Here is a 22,138-nt window from a genome sequence, read left to right on the forward strand (position 1 = left end):
AGCCTATGCTGTGGCCCCTAGCTACAGTAACGCATAGATCTATGTCCATTGGTATTTCTCTAAAAGGTTTTGACATGAGACTTCAGAAATTATATCTCAAGAAGTAAGTTGTGTGAGCAGGAAACCACAATGTGAAAGCACAGAGAAATTGTTTGAATTGACTAGGCCATCTCTCAAATCATAGGCCTACCCTCTCTGTAGTTGAGGSTCAATTTAAAAAGGCAATACATTGCCATACATTTCTAATAGCAAATAATGGTGTATTTAACAACTGCCAGAACAGACCTGTTTATAATTGACCATGTGTATGGTAACAAAATATGTGCATGTCAAGCAAAAGCTATAGATAGTGTAGGCTACAATGCAACAAATACATTACATCTCTATTGTTGCACGTGAAACATCCAGTYAGATAGCTAAAACGTTGAAAGGACGATGGGGACAATGAAAGGATTTTGATGCTACCATCGGGTACATAAAGGCAAACTGCAAACATTGCACACRCAACAGCCGAATATAATGTAAAAGCTGACTGGGAGAGTGCCACGTGAAGGTTTGAACAAATGAAAAGGTGTTTTCAAGCATTCAACTCAATTGAAGTACTGGAGATAATCGCAAACGCAACATAACCATGTGACAGACCAACCATTCAGCCAGAGTAGCTTGGGAAGGGGCGCGAGCAATATGGGAGGGTGATTCTCGAACATCTTCAGCTAACAGATCTCATGATGATGGTCGGAAAAGTAGGGGCGATACGGTTGCGACCTTTTCGTTTTTTAAACTAGCGCTAGCTACGTCTAGCCTTTTCTACAAGAGGCAGTTCTGAAAAAGGGACGATAAGGTAACTACCACAAACATTAAAACGAATCTGTTTTTAATACGACGTTGTGGTGAATGTTGTCTGGCTAGCTACGTTGTAACGTCTGCTAACGTTAGCTAGTTAACGTTATCCAGTTTATTTTAGACAACCGCTATCTTTCCATTTCATTGTCGTCTAGCTAGCCAGCTATCTAAAGTAGGTAACCTAGTTAGCTAGCTATGTTTTTGTAAATTACTCAATCGTGTATCGTTTGTAGTCGTCTTTCSTAACCCTTGGTTGTGGTGATTGCGGTAGCTAGCTAACGTTACATCTTTAAGGCATAGAAACCTCACAAAACCCAACGGCAACTTCCAGGTTAGCAAGAGTGCCAATTTAACCTGTTACTGTTAGCTACAGTAMCTAGTTATATGAAGTTAGCTATCCACCGTCTTTGTTGTGGGTTTTGGTGGATACAAACGTTTTTTAATTGTCTTGACAACTYGACTGTCAGGGAAATATAATTTGTCTAACTAGCTAGCTAAGTCTACTATCTGCATTGATGTTTGTATTGYAAAACGGCTGCATTCTGTATAGCGAAATGTGATTATGGGACCAGCAATACCGTTATTTTCCCTACGTGCTAGCAAGGCGAACCAGCCAACAAACTAGGCAGCTAGCGAGTTACAAATGGCTCTGACGTTAGACTGGCAGTTAAGAACGATAGTAACGTTAATCATCTGGTACTTTATCTAAGGTTGGGTGAATATCCTCTCCCTGTAGGTCTCCCTCGTAACCATTACATTAACATTATCYAGTAGTTACTCCCTGTATTAAAGCTGTAATATGTAACTTTTTGGGCGACCCGACCAAATTCACATAGAAATGTGTTATAGATTTGTCATTCTCATACAGTGCGACCATTTTACTCGCATACATATTTTGATGTGCGACCTGGATTTTCTTTTTTCTTTTGGAGCACCGGTGCGCCTAGAACAATGTAGTATTCTAGCTTTAATACGCCAAATATTTTTATCCTAAATTTTGTATGCCTACATTTTTTTTCTTCTTCACATGTGCTCCTTGTAAAAAGGGTCAGCTTAGAGCCCTGTAGGCAACAGTATAGGTAATAGACTGAGTTGTAGCAGAAGCGTGTGTGTGCCAACTTGATGTTGGAGTTGTGCACAGCCACGCACTCATGGATGAAACGTGTAGTTGGTCAGCGTGGTAAATGTGTTGTTGCCTACCCTCACTGCTTTGGGGCGGCCCGTAAGGAAGTCCAGGATCCAGTTACAGAGGGAGGTGTTCAGTCCCAGGGTCCTGRGTTTAGYGATGAGYTTGGAGGGGACTATGGTACTCAAGTGCTGAGCTGTAGTCAATGAACAGCATTCTTATGTGACTCACCACCTGGATTCGGTTTTATGTAGCAACATTTGAATATTTKTWTWWWWTTTTTTACATTGGATAAAAGTAGACTCAGCTACAAAATGGTATATCATACACTGCATTTTAGAAAACAATGGGAAAGTAATTCTGCTTTGAAAGTTGATCAATTTATAAACTCATTTTTGAGAAAACCGTCTTTCAATGTTTTGGTACAACTATTGGAGAGCCCTTCTTTGTCTACACCCATTCAGCATTGTTCACACCCTCTTAATCCTTAGCCCCACCAATCTCTTTAAGAGTTGATCCAACYGTTCTGTACTAACTTGCCAGCTACTTCCAGACATCTAAGAGAGAGAGCACAGCTCACTGAACATTACTCGCCCTATCGCTCTGTGGTTTTGCGTTCAGAGAGCACACTGGACACTCTGGCCAATAAGTAGGGTTGTTCCGAATGCTCTGACCCCTCAACTACAGTCAAGCACCCAAGCTAACATTGGCTAGCTACTTCCAGACACATAATGAGAGAACACCCCACTCTGACCATTTTACTCGCCCTAGCAGAGCTGGTTAGGCTTTTTTTCATGTTATCCAGAGCGTTGGTGACTAACTGTGCTGCTGGCAACAATTAAATTATGCTTTGTTGCTGACGTTTACTGACACTGGACATATTCAACGGGTGTTGAGCGTTAAAAAATGCATCCGTTATTCTGCACTCTGGCACACTAAGACGAGTCTTTTGTTAAGAAATTGAGCTAGATAGCTAGGTAAACAATGACTCACAATGCATGACGTAATGTGAGTTAGTGAGCCAGCTAGCTAGCTAACAGTACACTTAAACTTGAAATGAAAATACTTTGTCAAAATTAGAGTGGTGTCTTTTGTTAAGACATGGAGCTAGCTAGCTAAACAATAGACCGTAATCACAACTTATGACGTTACTACCCTGCATGAATCTGCAGGTAGCTAATCAACCAGGTTCTATGGCTGTAACTAGTCAAGCAAATGTGYCTGAGATACGAAGAATAAGGTCATACACATAACGTTAGCAAGCGACCAAGCTAGCTGACAGTACACTTGAAATGAAACCACTTTCTGTCAAAATTAGAAATGTGTAATATCTGAATCTTACCAGTATACATCATGGTTGCGTCTCCTGTCTGATGCCATGCATGGTTGCCTTAGTTTTATGATGTAATCCAGGCTGGGGTCTTCTCCTCCTCAGCTATCATACTCGAATTCCACTRATTGCAAAACTCGGTCTTACAGAAAGTGGAGAGCATACACATAACGTTAGCTAGCTAACAGTACACTTTAACTTGACATKAGGTTTATGCAGTTTTACTACGCAATACTTAAAAAAAAAAAGCTGCGCTCGACACAATTACCTAGACATACTGACCAGCTCCAATAGACAGACGCGTGCTGTGTGATAGACCAATTCAAACCCATCTCTCGGCATGTCCAGCCCACTCATTATCTCAGCCAATCATGGCTAGCGGGAAGATTGCTCTCTCTTTCTGGGGCTAAACCAACTGTGCTTGTAATTTAACAATTTATTTGTATTTCCAGATGGCATACAAATTTGATATTAAGGCACATGAAAGTTCACATGTTAGAGAAGGCATTTCTGCCAAAAAATGCATTTTGGTWAAAAATAATTACTTTCAAACCGCTCTCCTGTGAAGTTGTGACTTGCGACATACGCCTAGTTTCCTTAATCGGGTTACATATAGGTATTTGTTTTGTTCAGGGCCAGTTTTCCCAAAAGCATCTTAAGGCTAAGTTTTATCGTTAGAACCTTCGTAGGAGCATCGTAATTCTCTGMGCTGTTTCCCAAAACCATAGTTATTAAAATGCACTTGAAAATGCTTATAATCTAACGCCTGCATCAGACCACTCGTAGAACAGCTAAGTGCGKTGTTAAATGCTTTTTTGCCCTTACGTGTCACTTTATACGCAAGATATCTGCTTAACATAGAATCACATGGTTTGTCTCACTGTGACCACCGATAACTTCAGAACGAAGTTGACTACAAGTACAAAGTTGCCGATGTCTTTGCAATTAATTAAAACAAGCAATGTATAAAAATGTAATGGTTGTCAGTATTGTGAAATATTTCTAATGTTAAGGTAAGATTTTAATAGAAAGCTGATCAGAGAGCAGCTGCCTTTCTTTCGATCCCCTCAGTATTGACACATGCTCCAATGATGCACTTAGCTACTATTCTCTCTGCGCTGTGTTTCTGGAAACGCATGTTACATCGTTAAAACACTCAATAGCCTAAGTTCCATCGCTAGCAGGAAACCCGGTCCGGTTTGGTGAGGGAAGTATGGAATGCAATAGAGAGTGCTTGATCTGTTGGGATGGTATGCGAATTGGAGTTGGTCCAGGGTGTCTTAGATGATGGTGTTATGAGCCATGACCAGCCTTTCAAAGAATTTCATGGCTATAGATTTGAGTGCTACAAGGCAATAGTCATTTAGSCAGGTTACCTTGGCATTCTTGGGCATGGGGACTATTGGCGGTCTACTTGAAACAAGTTAGTATTACAGACCGRGTCAGGTAGAGGTTGAAAATGTCAATAAAGACACTTGCCAGATGGTCAGACCTTGCTCWGAGTACGCGTCCTGGTCCCACAACCTTGGGAATGTTAACCTGTTTTTAAAGGTCTTACTAGCATCGGCTACGGGGCAAGTGTGATCACTGTCGTCTGGAACAGCTGGTGCTCTCATACATGGTTCAGTGTTGCTTGCGTCAATGCGAGCATATAAGGCTTTACATTTATAAAGCTGTCTTACGAAAACTCCTGCTGTACCTAACGTTATTGATATACAGTACAAGTTTGGACACAGCTCCTCATCCAAGGGTTTTTCTTTATTTTTACATTGTAGAATAATTGTTAAGACATCAACTATGAAATAACATATAGAATCATGTAGTAACCAAACAAAAAGTGTTCAACAAATCTAAATATATTTTATATTAGAGATTCTTCAAAGTAGCCACCTTTTGCCTTGATTACAGCTTTGCACACTCTTGGCATTCTCTCAACCAGGTTCATGGGGAATGCTTTTCCAACAGTCTTGAAGGAGTTCCCACATATGCTGAGCACTTGTTGGCTGCTTTTCCTTCACTCTGCGGTYCAACTCATCCCAAACCATATCTATTTGKTTGAGGTCGGGTGATTRTGGAGGCCTGGTCATCTGATGCAGCACTCCATCACTCCCCTTGGTCAAATAGCCTGGAGGTGTGTTTTGGGTCATTGTCCTGTTGGAAAACAAATGATAGTCCCACTAAACGCAAACCAGATGGGATGGCGTATCGCTGCAGAATGCTGTGGTAATCATGCTGGTTAACTGTGCCTTGCATTCTAAATACAGTGGAAAGAAAAAGTATGTGAACCCTTTGGAATTACCTGGATTTATGCAGAAATCGGCCATAACATTTGATCTGATCTTCATCAAAGTCACAACAATAGATAAACACAGTCTGCTTAAACTAATAACACACAAACAATTATACGTTTTCATGTTCAACAAAGAAAAATTAAAGGAGAGCCGCACACTCTAGGAGCTCAGATGCAATATTTGAATAACCTAATATCCAACGTTTCAACAGACAAACTGTCTTCATCAGGATATAATGACAAACGCTGCGGGGTGACTAGTTTATATAGTGTCAAAGGACACACAGGTGTCTGTAATCATGGCTGGGTGTGGCCTGATCATTGGTTAATTGTCATATATATTGCATACAAAAAAACACAAATGGATAGCATACGATCACAGATACAATTTGGCTACATAAGCCTACAAAGATTTACAATGAATGGCAAAATCACAAGAATGGCTTCAGATCAAAGTCTACATTGAGACCAAAGGAAGCAGGGGTCTTTAAATTAAAGATCTAGGCAGCCTCKCGTTTTACCAAATTGTCGAGGTTACCCCCTCCTAGGGAGGGTGACATGTTCGATGCCAATTTAACKTAAGGAGGAAATCGATTGGTTTGCTTCCAAAAAGTGGGCCGCAACTGGGTAAGTCGAGTTTTTGCACCTAATGGTGCTCCGAGATTCGTACTTTTAATTCGCATTTTGTTTTACCCACACATTTTTACCACAAGGATATATAACTGCCTTAGTGGAGCATGTCATAACACCTTTGATTGGGATCTGTTTCCCTGTTTGGGGCAGTTTGAAGGATCTACATGTATATGTGCCATTGCATTGAGCACAGCCATTACACATGTAGTTTCCATCCAGTAGGGGTGCAACTAAACGTTGTGCAGGGATATCTTGTGGTGGTAAATCAGAGTTAACCTATTGATTTCTGCCCCGYGAGAATACGACCAAGAGAGGGTCCGAAATCACATTACCGATAACTGTCATCGGATCTTAGAATGTGCCAATGTTTGAACGATTCCATTAATTTGTTCAGAGCACGTTGAATTGCGGGTAGTTAGAGTGCCAGAATGCTTCTTTTTGCGAGACCTGATCTTGAAAAGATATGTCTCGTTTGTTTTGATTTTCTTAATGGCAGTATTATCTGACATTTTTTGTACCCTTCTCTTGAATTTTCTTTGCTCTCAGAATATTTGATGTCTTTGTAGTGGTTTCTTTGCAGCAATTCAACCATGAAGGCCTGATTCACGCAGTCTCTCTGAACAGTTGATGTTGAGATGTGTCTGTTACTTGAACTCTGAAGCATTTATTTGGGCTGCAATCTGAGGTGCAGTTAACTCTAATGAACTGATCCTCTGCGGTCCTCATGAGAGCACGTTTCATCATAGCGCTTGATTTTTTTTGCGACTGCACTTGAAGAAATGTTCAAAGTTCTTGAAATGTTCGCACTTGACTAGACCTTCATGTCTTAAAGTAATGATGGACTGTCGTTTCTCTTTGCTATTTGAGGTGTTTTGCTCATAATATGGACTTGGTCTTATACCAATAGGGGGTGGCAGGGTAGCTAGTGGTTAGAAATCAATCAACAGAAATCTCATCAATCAAATTTCTCAAACATACAAGTACATTTTTAAAGATAAAATCTCGCCAACAGCCAATGAAATTGCAGGGCACCAATACAAATCCAACAGAAATCTCATAAATCAAATTTTTCAAACATACAAGTATTAGGCACCATTTTAAGATAAAATTCCATTAATCCGCCAGTGTCTGATTTCAAAATGCTTTCAGCGAAAGCTCCACAAACGGTTATGTTAGGTCACACCAAGCACAGAAAACACAGCATTTTTCCGCCAAAGAGAGGATTCACAAAAAGCACAAATAGAGATAAAATTCATCACTAACCTTTTGATGATCTTCATCAGATGATACTCATAGGACCTCATGTTACACAATACATGTATGTTTTGTTCGATAATGCATTTTTATCAAAAATCTAATTTTACATTGGCGCGTTACGTTCAGTAGTTCTAAAACATGCTGTGATTGAGCAGAGAGCCACATGAATTCACAGTACTCTCATTATAAATGTTGATAAATTCAAGTGTTTATACATTTCTCCTTTAATGCAACGCTGTGTCAGATTTAAAAAAACTTTACGGAAAAAGCATAATGAGTAGCGCTTCAGCCAAAAAATTATCCGCCATGTTGCGCAGTCAACATTAGTCAAAAATAGCATTATAAATATTATTACCTTTGATCTTCATCGAATGCACTCAGGAATCGCAGTTCCACAATAAATGTTTGTTTTGTTCGGTAATGTCCATAATTTATGTCCAAATAGCTTCTTTTGTTAGGGCGTTTGGTAAACAAATCCAAACGCGCGTTCAGGTCCAGTCGGACGAAAAGTTCAAAAAGTTATATTACAGGTCTAAGAAACTTGTCAAACTAAGTATAGAATCAATCTTTAGGATGTTTTTATGATAAATGTTCAATAATGTTCCAACCGGAGAATTCCATTGTCTGTAGAAAAGCAATGGAACGAGAGCTACCTCATGTGAACGCGCGTGACTGAGAACGAGGCTGCTTCCAGACCCCTTAGTCAACCCCTTAGTCAAACAGTTCTCATTCGCTCCCACTTCACAGTAGAAGCCTGAAACAACGTTCTAAAGACGGTTGACATCTAGTGGAAGCCTTATGAAGTGCAAAATAACCCATATCCCACTGCGTATTCAATAGGGGCTGAGTTCAAAAACGACAAACCTCAGATTTCCCACTTCCTGTTAGGATTTTTTTTTTCTCTGGTTTTTGCCTGCCATATGAGTTCTGTTATACTCACAGACATCATTCAAACAGTTTTAGAAACTTCAGAGTGTTTTCTATCCAATACTAATAATAATATGCATATATTAGCATCTGAGACTGAGTAGGAGGCAGTTTACTCTGGGAATGCTATTCATCCAAAAGTGAAAATGCTGCCCCCTATCCCAAAGAAGTTAAATAAAGGTAAATAAAAATAGGGCTATCTTCTGTATACCACCCCTACCTTGTCACAACACAACTGGTTGGCTCAAACGCATAAAGAAGGAAAGAAATTCTACAAATGAACTTTAACAAGGCACACCTGTTAATTGAAATGCATTCCAGGTGACTACCTCATGAAGCTGGTTGAGAGAATGCTAAGAGTGCGCAAAGCTGTCATCAAGGCAGGGTGGCTACTTTAAAGAATCTAAAATATATTTTGGTTCCTACATGATTCCCTATGTGTTAGTTATGTAGAAAATAGTAAAAATAAATAAAAMCCCTTGAATGAGTAGGTGTGTCCAAACGTTTGACTGGTACTGTACATGTGAGTTACCATACCCTGTCTCAGGGATGGCTAACTCTGGAAATTCCTTCGGTCTCTATAGAGTTAAGTAAATCAGCWTTTAGATTTTTGCACCTTGGTGCCTCTAGGGCAATTCAGACGGCTGATTAATTAAGGACCTTTTTTTCTGAAGAATGTGTTTTTAAAAATGATTTTGTTTTTTTAATCTCTGTTTTGGTTTTTGTATTGTTGTGTATATTTTTATTACAGGGCTCATCTGTAAAAGAGACCGTGGTCTCCACATGAGTCCCTGTCAAAAGTGTTTGTGTTGAGTAACCTTGATTAGAGAATGCTGATGTGCACACTGGCTGGAATGTTCTGTTTTGACTTGACTGTTTCTGTGAGAAACAACCCAAAGCGGTGTCTGAGTCAGTTTAACACGTTTACTGAACATATGCTATGAGCAAGACCGAGAGACAAGTTGTGTTATTAGTTGTTGTTTTTTATGATTAGGTGTTGCCATATGAGAAGCCTAATCCTGCTATGAATAGTCCTGTCCTATAGAATCTTCTAGTCATAACTATAGAATCAGGATACAGTATGCCTTTTCTTTTAACCCCTGGAGAACATCTGTTGCTCTTTACATTTTATGCTGCACCGTCTCTGTTATAGTGGTCGCTGTAAAGAGTTAATATAWTCTTATTTCTACACTAGCCTCGCCCATAAGAGAATGCTGCCACCACAATACTTGAAAATACAGGGGKTTTTACTTTGTATTGGATATGACCCAAACCTGTAGTTTTTAATTTAAGCCAAAAAGTTAATTTCTTTGGTGTCTTGCAGGATTACTTAACAGCCTTGTTGCAAACAGAAGAGATGATGGAGGGGATTCTTTTAGCACAGGCTTCCCTTTTCTCTTTGTCATACTGGCCATTAATGTGGAGTAAGTTCAATGTTCTTGATTCCAGTTGTATTTTAAAGTATTGTGGTGGCAGCATCATGTTATGGGTATGCATGTCACCGGCAGGGACTGGAGTTTGTCATGATCAAAATAATTGACGGGAGCAAAGCCCAGGTAAAAAGTTAGAAGAAAATCATTAAAGAGCTCAAGAAGAAAATCAGTAATGAACTGAAGGCGAACAGAGGAGTTGATCCTGATTTGATAACCCACATATCTTCCAATCACAATGATTATCCAAGTACTGGAACTCTGTCACTTTTTTCTTTCCACAGAACACCTTGGTATCCGATTGCTAAGCAACCATTTTTTGATTGTCCAGATGAAACCAGTCTGTCAAAAGTTGCTAGCTCACATCTAGATTTTTAAACTAAATACATACTGCAATTCCAACCACAAAACCTATTTGCTTAGATTTTAAGCATCAGAATACAACTAGCCTAGCTAACAACTAAATGTTTTTTATTTTGTTATTCAAATTATGAGGCTCCACATATAGTCATGGAAAATGTTATTTTCAACAACCAATGAGCAACTCTGCCGTAAATTCAGCTGCATATTGAACATTGAGATTGCCGAAAGACCAGTCTCTGGCAATGACATGGTGTGCCAAGGAGTGGAATGTTAGCTAAAAAGACTGCTACTCAGACTACAGACTTTCAATCCCCTTCTGGATCAAGATCMGTATTGCTTTAACTACTGCCAAATGTTTCCATAAAGAAATTGAGAAAACACACAGGTGCAAAATCAAGTTGACTTACAAAAATGAGAGAGACCAACAGCAAGCGAGGTGATGTAGTGTCCACAACTTAAGAATATGGTATCTGAAAAGACGTATCCCAAAAGCATGATGGTGTGCACATGCTAACAGAAAGTAATGAGGTGGGTAGCTAGGTAATTGTGTCATTGTAGCTAGTATTTATGCGWACATACATCTGCTCTATTAAGTTCGATTTTTGTTCGATTATCTATACATTAGGCCAGRGTTCACCAACTGGTGGCTTCCGGGCCAAATCTGGCCTGCCTGCAATATTATTTGGCCCCCCAAATTAATTATGAAGATAAATAAATATATATAAAGTTGAAGTCGGACGTTTACGTACACTTAGGTTGGAGTCATTAAAACTCATTTTTTCAACCACTCCACAAATTTCTTGTTAACAAACTATGTGAAATGTCAGAATAATAGGGGAGAGAATTATTTATTTCGGCTTTAATTTTTTCCATCACATTCCCAGTGGGTCAGAAGTTTACATGCACTCAATTGGGTTTTGGTAGCATTGCCTGTTAAATTGTTTAACTTGGGTCAAACGTTTCGGGTCGTTCCACAAGCTTCCCACAATCGTTGGGTGATTTTGGCCATTCCTCTGACAGAGCTGGTGTAACTGAGTAGGTTTGTAGGTCCTTGCTCACACACTTTTTCAGTTCTGCCACAAATGTTTTATAGGATTGAGGTCAGGGCTTGTGTGGCCACTCCAATACCTTGACTTTGCTGTCCATAAGCATTTTTCCAGAACCTCGGCAGTATGGTTGGGTCATTGTCCATTTGGAAGACCCATTTGCGACCAAGCTTTAACTTCCTGACTGATGTCTTGAGATGTTGCTTCAATATATCCACATAGTTTTCCTACCTCATGATGCCATCTATTTGTGAAGTGCACCAGTCCCTCCTGCAGCAAAGCACCCCCACAACATGATGCTGCATCCCTGTGTTCACGGTTAGGATGGTGTTCTTCGGCTTGCAATCCTCCCTTTTCCTCCAACATAACAATGGTCATATGGCCAAACAGTTTTATTTTTGTTTCATCAGACAGAGGACATTTCCAAAAAGTACGATCTTTGTGCTTTGTGTGCAGTTGCAAAATGTAGTCTGGCATTTTTATGGCGGTTTTGGAGCAGTGGCTTCTTCCTTGCTGAGCGGCCTTTCAGGTTATGTCAATTTAGGACTGGTTTTACTGTGGATATATATACTTTTGTACCTGTTTCTCAGCATCTTCAAGGTCCTTTGCTTGTCTAAGATTGATTTGCACTTTTTGCACCAAAGTACATTTCTCTAGAAGACAGAATGCATCTCCTTCCTGAACGGTATGAGACTACGTGGTCCCATGGTGTTTATACTTTCGTCTATTGTTTGTACATATGAATGTGGTACCGTCAGGCGTTTGGAAATTGCTCCAAGGATGAACCAGACTTGTGGAGGTCTACAATTATTTTCTGAGGTCTTGGCTGATTTCTTTTGATTTCCCATGATATCAAGCAAAGAGGCACTGAGTTTGAAGGTAGGCCTTGAAATGCATCACAGGTACACTCCAATTGACTCAAATGATGTCAATTAGCCTATCAGAAGCTTTTAAGCTTGATATCATTTTCTTGGAATTTTCCAAGCTGTTTAAAGGCACAGTCAATTTAGTGTATGTTACTTTGACACACTGGATTGTGATACAGTGAATAGTAAGTGAAACAATCTGTAAACAATTGTTGGAAAAATGAATTGTGTCATGCACAAAGTAGATGTCCTAACCAACTTAACAAACTATAGTTTGTTAACAAGACATTTGTGGTTGAAAAATGAGTTTTAATGATCCAACCTAAGTGTGTAAACTTCTGACTTTAAATGTGTGTGTGACCATTTTGTGGTGCTGAATATGCTTCAACGCAGCGCAATCAATAGGTGAACAGTGTCTAGTACTGAAAATATAGCTAACTTTAGTTATATAGCAACAGATGGAAAAACTATACCAGTTGAGTAATTCATTCAACAATCTTCATTTTAATTTGACTTTACCACAAGGGGGCTTTTGGAGTCTATTTTCCGAGCTAGGTCTATATAAAATAGCCTACCTCAGCAGTTAAGTTATGAGGCTAACAGCTTCTTTTACAATAAAAATTATGATTATATATTTTTTTAGGCCTATTTACAATTGCAACTCGCCAAAAATGTAGCACCTACATAAAACATCATTAAAAGAAAAGCGATGTGTTGATCGGGATAGGCTGCAAATTAACTACAGAAAAGAAATTACTGTCAGCTTGAGACCTAAATATCCCTGGATAACCACTCACATAATGTTAGTATTAGTAAATATAGTCTATAGGCACTAAGTGACTTACTCAATGGGAAAAGTTGTCGCGTGAGATGGGTGTGATTTTAATGCGCAGATCGGGGGATTGACTTATTTACATTTCACATTTAAGTCATTTAGCAGACGCTTTATCCAGAGACTTACAAATTGGTGCATTCACCTTAAGACATCAGTGGAACAGCCACTTTACATAGTGCATCTAAATTTTTTAAGGGGGGGGGGTGTGAGAGGATTACTTTATCCTATCTAGGTATTCCTTAAGAGGTGGGTTTCAGGTGTCTCCGGAAGGTGGTGATTGACTCCGCTGTCCTGGCGTCGTGAGGGGTTTGTTCACCATGTGGGGGCGCGAAGCGCGAACAGTTTTGACTGGGCTGAGCGGGAACTGTACTCCTCAGTGGTAGGGAGGCGAGCGGCCAGAGGTGGTGACGCAGTGCCTTGTTTGGGTGTAGGGCTGATCAGAGCTGGAGGTACTGAGGTGCGGTTCCCTCACAGCTCCGTAGGCAAGCACCATGGCTTGTAGCGGATGCGAGCTTCAACTGGAAGCCAGTGGAGAGAGCGGAGGAGCGGGGTGACGTGAGAGCTTGGGAAGGTTGAACACCAGACGGGCTGCGGTTCTGGATGAGTTGTAGGGTTTAATGGCACAGGCAGGGAGCCCAGCAACAGCGAGTTGCAGTAATCCAGACGGGAGATGACAAGTGCCTGGATTAGGACTGCGCGCTTCTGTGTGAGGCAGGGTCGTACTCTGCGGATGTTGTAGCATGAACCTACAGAACGGGCCACCGCTTGATGTTAGTTGAGAACGACAGGGTGTTGTCAGGCAGCCAAGGTTCTTAGCGCTCTGGAGGAGGACACAATGGAGTTTGTCAACCGTGATGGGAGATCATGGAAGGGCAGTCCTTCCCGGGAGGAGAGCGTCCGTCTTGCCGAGGTTCAGCTTGAGGTGGTGATCCGTCATCCACACTGATATGTCTGCCAGACATGCAGAGATGCGATTCGCACTGGTCATCAGAAGGGGAAAGGAGAAGATTGTTGTGTGCGTTGCATAGCATGATAGGAGAGACCATGTGAGGTTATGACAGAGCCAATGACTTGGTGTATAGCGAGAATAGGAGAGGGCTAGAACAGAGCCTGGGGACACCAGTGGTGAGAGCACGTGGTGAGGAGCAAGATTTCTGCCACGCACCTGGTAGGAGCGACCTGTCAGGTAGGACGCAATCCAAGCGTGGGCCGCGCGGAGATGCCACTCGGAGAGGGTGGAGAGGAGGATCTGATGGTTCACAGTATCGAAGGAGCGATAGGTCTAGAAAGGATGAGAGCAGAGGAGAGAGTTAGCTTTAGCAGTGCGGAGCGCCTCCGTGATACAGAGAAGAGCAGTCCAGTTGAATGACTAGTCTTGAACCTGACTGATTTGGATCAAGAAGGTCATTTGAGAGAGATAGCGGGAGAGCTGGCCAAGGACGGCACGTTCAAGAGTTTTGGAGAGAAAAGAAAGAAGGGATACTGGTCTGTAGTTGTTGCATCGGAGGGATCGAGTGTAGGTTTTTTCAAGGGGTGCAACTCTGTCTCTTGAAGACGGAAGGGACGTAGCCAGCGGTCAGGGATGATTGATGAGCGAGGAGAGGAAGGGAGAGGTCTCGGAATGGTCTGGAGAAGAGAGGAGGGGATAGGGTCAAGCGGGCAGGTTGTTGGGCGGCGGCCGTCACAAGACGCGAGTTTCTCTGGAGAGAGAGGGGAGAAGAGGTCAGAGCACAGGGTAGGGCAGTGTGAGCAGACAGCGGTGTCGTTTGACTTAGCAAACGAGGATGGATGTCGTCGACTTCTTTTCAAAATGGTTGACGAAGTCATCTGCAGAGAGGGAGGAGGGGGGGGGAGGGGGAGGAGGTTCAGGAGGGGAGAAGGTGGCAAAGAGTTCCTAGGGTTAGAGGCAGATGCTTGGAATTTAGAGTGGTAGAAAGTGGCTTTAGCAGCAGAGACAGAAGAGGAAAATGTAGAGAGGAGGGAGTGAAAGGATGCCAGGTCCGCAGGGAGGAGTTTTCCTCCATTTCCGCTCGGCTGCCGGAGCCTGTTCTGTGAGCTCGCAATGAGTCGTCGAGCCACGGAGCGGGAGGGGAGGACCGAGCCGGCCTGGAGGATAGGGGACATAGAGAATCAAGGATGCAGAAAGGGAGGAGAGGAGGGTTGAGGGGGCAGAATCAGGAGATAGGTTGGAGAAGGTTTGAGCAGAGGGAGAGATGATAGGATGGAGAGGAGAGGTAGCGGGGAGAGAGAGCGAAGGTTGGGACGGCGCGATACATCCGAGTAGGGGCAGTGTGGAAGTGTTGGATGAGAGCGAGAGGAAAAGGATACAAGGTAGTGGTCGGAGACTTGGAGGGAGTTGCAATGAGGTTAGTGGAAGACAGCATCTAGTAAAGATGAGGTCGAGCGTATTGTGCCTGTGGAGTAGGGGGAAGTGAGAGGGTGAGGTCAAAGAGGAGAGGAGTGGAAAGAAGGGCAGAGAGGAATGAGTCAAAGGTAGACGTGGGAGTTTAAAGTCGCCCAGAACTGTGAGAGGTGAGCCGTCCTCAGGAAAGGAGCTTATCAAGGCATCAAGCTCATTGATGAACTCTCGAGGGAACTGGAGGGCGATAATGATAAGGATGTTAAGCTTGAAAGGGCTGGTAACTGTGACAGCATGGAATTCAAAGGAGGCGATAGACAGATGGGTAAGGGGAGAAGAGAGAATGACCACTTGGGAGAGTGAGGACGGTGCCACACCCCGCTGACCAGAAGCGCTCGGGGTGTGCGAGAACAGTGGGCGGACGAAGAGAGAGCAGTAGGAGTAGCAGTGTTATCTGTGGTGATCCATGTTTCCGTCAGTGCCAAGAAGTCGAGGGACTGGAGGAGGCATAGGCTGAGATGAACTCTGCTTTGTTGGCCGCAGATGGGCAGTAGAGGCTACCGGAGACTGGAACTCCACGTGGGTCGTGCGTGCTGGGCCACCAGATTAGGGTGGCCGCGGCACGCGGTGTGGAGCGTTTGTATGGTCTGTGCAGAGAGGAGAGAACAGGGATAGACAGACACATAGTTGACAGGCTACAGAAGAGACTAAGCTAATGCAAAGGAGTTGGAATGACAAGTGGACTACGCGTCTCGAATGTTCAGAAAGTTAAGCTTACGTAGCAAGAATCTTATTGACTAGAATGATTAGATGATACAGTACTGCTGAAGTAGGCTAGCTGGCAGTGGCTGCGTTGTTGACTTTGTAGGTAGCTGGCAGTGGCTGCGTTGTTGACACTACACTAATCAAGTCGTTCCGTTGAGTGTAATAGTTTCTACAGTGCTGCTATTCGGGGGTAGCTGGCTAGCTGAGTGTTGATTACGTTAGTTGCGTTAAAAGAACGACAGTAGCTGGCTAGCTAACCTAGAAAATCGTCTAGACTACACAATTATCTTTGATACAAAGACGGCTATGTGCTAGCTGTGTAGCTAGCTACGATCAAACAAATCCAACCGTGGTACTGTAATGAAATGAAATGAAATGTGATACACTGTGGAGCGAAGCGGAATGCGACCGGGTTGTTGAGTGCGGAAGTTCTATTCGGTAGACGTTGGCTAGCTGTTGGCTAGCTAGCAGTGTCTCTTTTGTTAAGGACGACAAATAGCTGGCTAGCTAACCTCGGTAAATTAAGATAATCACTCTAAAACTACAACACTCTAAACTACACAATTATCTTGGATACGAAGACAGCAAAGACAACTATGTGCTAGCTAACACTACACTAATCAAGTCGTTCAGTTGAGTGTAATAGTTGCTACAGTGCTGCTATTCGGTAGACGGTGGACGTTTGCTAGCTGGCTAGCTGCTGGGGCAGTAGCAGTGTAGACTGCGGTTAGGACGACGTAATGCGATAATTACGCAATTATTTTTGATACAAAGACGGCTATGTAGCTAGATAGAAGAAATTGCTAAGATTAGACAAATCAAACCGTTGTATTATATTGAATGTAATGAAATGTATGAAAAGTTATACTACCTGCTAGGTAGTATACTATACTATACTCTTATGTGAAAGCCGGTTCCTGTCGTGAGTCTATATTGGTTCATAGAGGAAAGTGAGTACTTGCAGGTGAAAGTCGATCCAAACATTGTTAGCACACAAAATACAAGTTTCTTTATTGTGCTGTATTCCTTTGAGCATGCCACCACAACGCACACAAGGATTCGGCACTCCTGAGCACATCCCTGATGTGCTAAAGTGCAAGTAGCTTTCCAGATGAAAAGTCCAAATCGCAAACTCAAGCTTCTTAGTAAAGGCATTACGTTTTCCACCATGTCCACGACTGTTTTCCTCTTCCATGTAACTGCATGTAATTTAACCCATTTTAAGTGACAGAATGTCAGGCCAAAAAGCTGTTTGTGTAGCTTGCAGTTAACGTCTCAATGTTTCTGTGTCAGGCTCTGGTCTGGTGGCAGGAAGGCCACTTTGAAAGTTCCATGCTTAGATTCAAAAAGATTTCTGAAATTGAAGTCTTTGTAAACAGCAACATTTTCATTGAAAATAAGACACACTGGCTTGGTATTGGGAAAAGATGGTAAGATTGACGCATATCTCTCTGTACATTTCCTTTTCACTATCCACCTTTTTCTTTCTTATTTTGATAACTTTTTGAGCGACATTTTYTCTTGCTATCAAGCTAATTATTCTGATCAAATGTTGACGTAAAATAAATTTGTGTAGGCTACGTAGACCTGTTTTTTCCCAACCAATCAACGCACAGAGAAATAGACAAAATAATATTTGAGTATTTATTATGTAGCCTACTAATCGAATGCGTTAAACATGTTGTTGAATTTGTAGTGTAGGCTAATTAATTGTGCTAATATTATAAACTAATTTATGTCCTGGCCCGCTGACCTATTAGCTCAATAAAAATTTGGCCCAAGACCAAACCTAGTTGACAAACCCTGCATTAAGCGATCATCGTTTTTTYCCCAATAGGCCTGACATATCACCTCTTTCAAGAAACTTTCTGTTTTGATAGTTATTTTACCTAAAAACCTTTAGGCCTACCTATAGAAAATTGTAASAACATTTACTTCCATGATCTAACCCTGTTTATTATTAAGTTTKACAATAATTTCAAAGACCGTAATTCATGTTTTGTGGAGCTTTTTATTATAATATATTATCACGCCAATTTGTGTGTGTTTTGTATGCACTTCCAGTAATACTGTGTATGAAAATCTGGATACCACCTAACCCTGCCRTAGTCTTCTGAAAAATAAATCTAGGGTTAGGTTTTCAGCAGGACATTTTACTCACATGCCAAAGACACACCAGAATGGCTTTCCAAGAGGTGGTGAGTTTCCAAGGGCGGGTGTGTAGACTTTCACTAGCGACTGTATATTTAGCTCTAAATGATGTGCACATGTTTTATGCTTAATTTCTAGCCTAGGCAAGACCTCAGTCTTTCCTTTACAGACTTGTTCACAGTCCTCATTTCAGGACTAACGTCTAGGCCAAGACTGTGGGATGACCAGCTTCTTCATAGGTGTCAATCAGTTGCGCGTGGCAGCAATCATATCTGGTGGTTTTCTGGAGATTGAGTGTGTTTGTGTTGAGTAACTTTGATTAGAGAATGCTGATGTGCACACTGGCTGGAATGTTCTGTTTTGACTTGACTGTTTCTGTGAGAAACAACCCAAAGCGGTGTCTGAGTCAGTTTACACCGTTTACTGAACATATGCTATGAGCAAGACCGAGAGACAAAGTTGTGTTATTAGTTGTTGTTTTTTATGATTAGGTGCTGCCATATGAGAAGCCTAATCCTGCTATGAATAGTCCTGTCCTATAGAATCTTCTAGTCATAACTATAGAATCAGGATACAGTATGCCTTTTCTTTTAACGTCTGTTGCTCTTTACATTTTATGCTGCTCCATCTCTGTTATAGTGGTTGTTGTGAAGAGGTAATGTATTCATATTTCTACACTAATTCAGCTCAGTGCACAGTTGCCTCACTCCACCGGGCCTTTAAAACCATTGTTAGCACATGCCTCCAGCAGTTTGGAGAGAGAAAAAAGACAATGAAATGGAATTTGAATTGAGGTTCAGTTTTACATGTCACATCCCACAAATCCAAGGCATAATGTGTCTCCACAGGCTCTGTGCTAGTGTTGCACGGTATACTGAAACKTAAGTACTAAAAAAAAAAACGTTTCGGCATTAGAATTTGTTACTCTCACTACTACTGTCAAATGTGACTGAGAGGATCAAGACTATCAATCAGTACAGCCCCTTTATAGAGTGAAGAGCAGAGTGCCTGTGCCACCTATTCATTCATTGCTAGAGCTGTCTGGGCTGCATTGTTAGCGCCCCCACACTCCCGCTGCACAGAAGTTAACCCACTTGAATAATGCAACACGGCATGTAGAAATGTTGAAACTGTTCATTACAGTTTGCAAAACAGTGTCCATACAGGCTAGAACACTTTACAAAATAAGTCCTGAAACAAGCTCAACTCAATGCATGCACTGTGAATAGACCTAGACTACATCTTGATTTACCCAGTTTATCAATAGATTTACCAATCAAATAAATGATTATCTTTATGAAATAAGTATATTTTGTATTATGTTTTGCTTTACATAGTACTAGGGTAGTGAATTCAGCTGAAAGTTAAATTTGTTTTTAACCAAAGTCAAATTGATTGTATAATTGATTAATAAATGCATWTATGGCTGTCTCTAAATAATAGACATAAAGTCTGTTAAAAGTAATGGTATTGAGCTCAAAAAATTCCCAGTGATTGAACAGGGCCTGGTTTCCCAAAAGCRTCTTATGGCTAAGTTCGTTAGAACCATTGAGCTCTGACTGGTTCATCGTTAGAACCGGTCCCAGAGCAGTTGATCCAGACAGAAACTCAGCAAGTGCCATTCTGTGACTTTACCTAATATGCATTATTTCTTTGTTTGTGGTATCGTAAGCCAGGTACCGGTATCAAAGTTAAAATTCTGGTATTGTGACACTATTCTGTGCATAATAATAGTAATTGAAGATGATTGGAATTTGCAGGTGTGACAAAATTGCTTTGTTGTTGGGTTACATTTTTTTTTCTGCAGTAGACCTCTGGGCCGGGGTGATTGTAAACCGCACAGAAGAGCTAAATGAATGCGATTAAGAGATGGTTTCATATCCCAGATATGAATCTCTTCACTCATCAGTGCTATATTTCAGTTCTCAGGGCACGAGTGTGGGCATAGTGCCTCTTCCTTTGTCACTTGAGGTCGACCGATTATGATTTTTCAACACCGATACCGATTTATTGGAGGACCAAAAAAAGCCAATACCGATTAATCGGCCGATCTTTAAAAAAATAATATATATAACGTTTAAGTTCATTGCTCAGAACATGAGAACATATGAACGCTGGTGGTTCAATATTCCCAGTTAAGAAGTTTTAGGTTGTAGTTATTACAGGAATTATGAAGTGTCGACTATTTCTCTCTATACCATTTGTATTTCATATACCTTTGACTATTGTATGTTCTTATAGCCACTTTAGTATTGCCAGCATAATCTCGGGAGTTGATTGGCTTGAAATCATAAACAGCGCTGTGCTTCAAGCATTGCTAAGAGCTGCTCGCAAACGCAGTAAAGTGCTCTTTGAATGAATGCTTATGAGCCTGCTGCTGCCTACCACCGCTCAGTCAGACTGCTCTATCAAATCATAGACTTAATTATAATAATCACACMGATTYGAGCCTTTGGTCATTAATATGGTCAAATCTGGAAAACTATAATTTCAAAAACAAAACTTTTATTCTTTCAGTGAAATACGGAACCAACCCTAAGTCTAAATATTGCTGTTACATTGCACAACCTATGTTATGTCATAATTGTCAAATTCTGGCAAATTAATTACGGTCTTTTTTAGGGAGAAAGACAGTTCGCAGCGAGCCTGGCGACTCAAACTGTTGCATATACCCTGACTCTGCTTGCACTGAACGCAAGAGAAGTGACATAATTTCCCTAGTTAATATTGCCTGCTAACATGCATTTATTTTTACTAAATATGCAKGTTTAAAAAAATATATACTTCTGTGTATTGTTTTTAAGAAAGGCATTGATGTTTATGGTTAGGTATATTTGTGCAACCATTGTGCTTTTTTCGCAAATGTGCTTTTGTTAAATCATCACCCGTTTGGCAAAGTTGAAGTAGGCTGTGATTCGATGATAAATTAACAGGCACCGTATTGATTATATGCAACGCAGGACAAGCTAGTTAACCTAGTAATATCAACCATGTGTAGTTTGTTTTTTGTAAGATAAGTTTAATGCTAGCTAGCAACTTACCATGGCTCATTGCAGCCACATTGCAGCTATAAGGTCGTTTTGATGCTGCACCCTGTGTAACAGGTGGTCAGCCTGCCACGCAGTTTCCTCATGGATTGCAATGTAATCGGCATCCAAAAAGGCTGATTACTGATTATGACAACTTGAAATCGACCATGCTGATTAATCGGTCGACCTCTAGTGGGAACCAATGGTTGGGGAGGCCAGTTGGATCATATTACCTCAGTTATGGAGAGTTTTTGGAAATGTAAAAACGTCTGTGGCTCAGCCTAGTTGGATGTTTGYTCAGCAGGAAACGTTTACTAGACATTGTTGACTAATTTCAACAATTGCAGTTAAGCCGCTGACAAGCAGTGTGCGCCAACTTCTGCAACACACTGGCTTCTCATCTTCTCCCTCCCTTCATGAGCACTGAGTAATGGAAAGCTGGAACTAAGAACTTGGTTTGGTGAGMCACCTTATTGTGTAATCACCTCATTGGGTAAGCTATTCTTCGATCAGTTGTCATTTAAAGAGAGTAGATTGGGAAAGGTTAAGCAGCCTAAGCCATTTCTWACAGCCAGCCTATTTGCACACATTACTGACTCCTCATTTCCCTTGTACTTTCACTTCTCTGCATCTCCTGTATCCTTGTAGGTGATGTGCTGCATGGTGCCATGTGAATGACAGAACCACAATGAAGTCGTCACACAAGCTGCTGTTCGTCCTGTGCCCCATGCTGGTCCTGGGCTTCATCTACTACTCCTCTGGGAAGCTACACCTGCACGTATGGGGCCAGAAGCCACGTGAGTTACACTAGACAGCCTATGCCTCTATCCACTCATCCATCCATTTGTCTATCCAGTCTGTGTTAGATTGCTGGTCGGTCTCCTCTGT

At 41.5% G+C, this 22,138-nt stretch overlaps 1 protein-coding gene across 4 annotated transcripts in view; it reads left to right on the forward strand.

The window, feature by feature from the left end:
- The first annotated feature begins 616 nt into the window (after positions 1-616).
- LOC111979130 (CMP-N-acetylneuraminate-beta-1,4-galactoside alpha-2,3-sialyltransferase) overlaps positions 617-22,138 on the forward strand; it is a 120,026-nt gene continuing 98,504 nt past the window's right edge. For 2 of the 4 annotated variants that reach the window (XM_024009441.2, XM_024009443.2), the window contains exons 1-2: positions 617-841; positions 21,899-22,047. In XM_024009441.2, the coding sequence (XP_023865209.1) occupies positions 21,939-22,047 (109 nt within the window). In that variant the 5' untranslated portion in view covers positions 617-841; positions 21,899-21,938. Of the gene's footprint in view, positions 842-21,898; positions 22,048-22,138 lie in introns of those variants that run through there. The other 2 variants (XM_024009444.2, XM_070448970.1) reach the window with 2 other exon arrangements.

This window comes from Salvelinus sp. IW2-2015, linkage group LG19 (genome assembly GCF_002910315.2).
Source record: "Salvelinus sp. IW2-2015 linkage group LG19, ASM291031v2, whole genome shotgun sequence".
Classification (NCBI taxonomy): Eukaryota; Metazoa; Chordata; class Actinopteri; order Salmoniformes; family Salmonidae; genus Salvelinus; species Salvelinus sp. IW2-2015.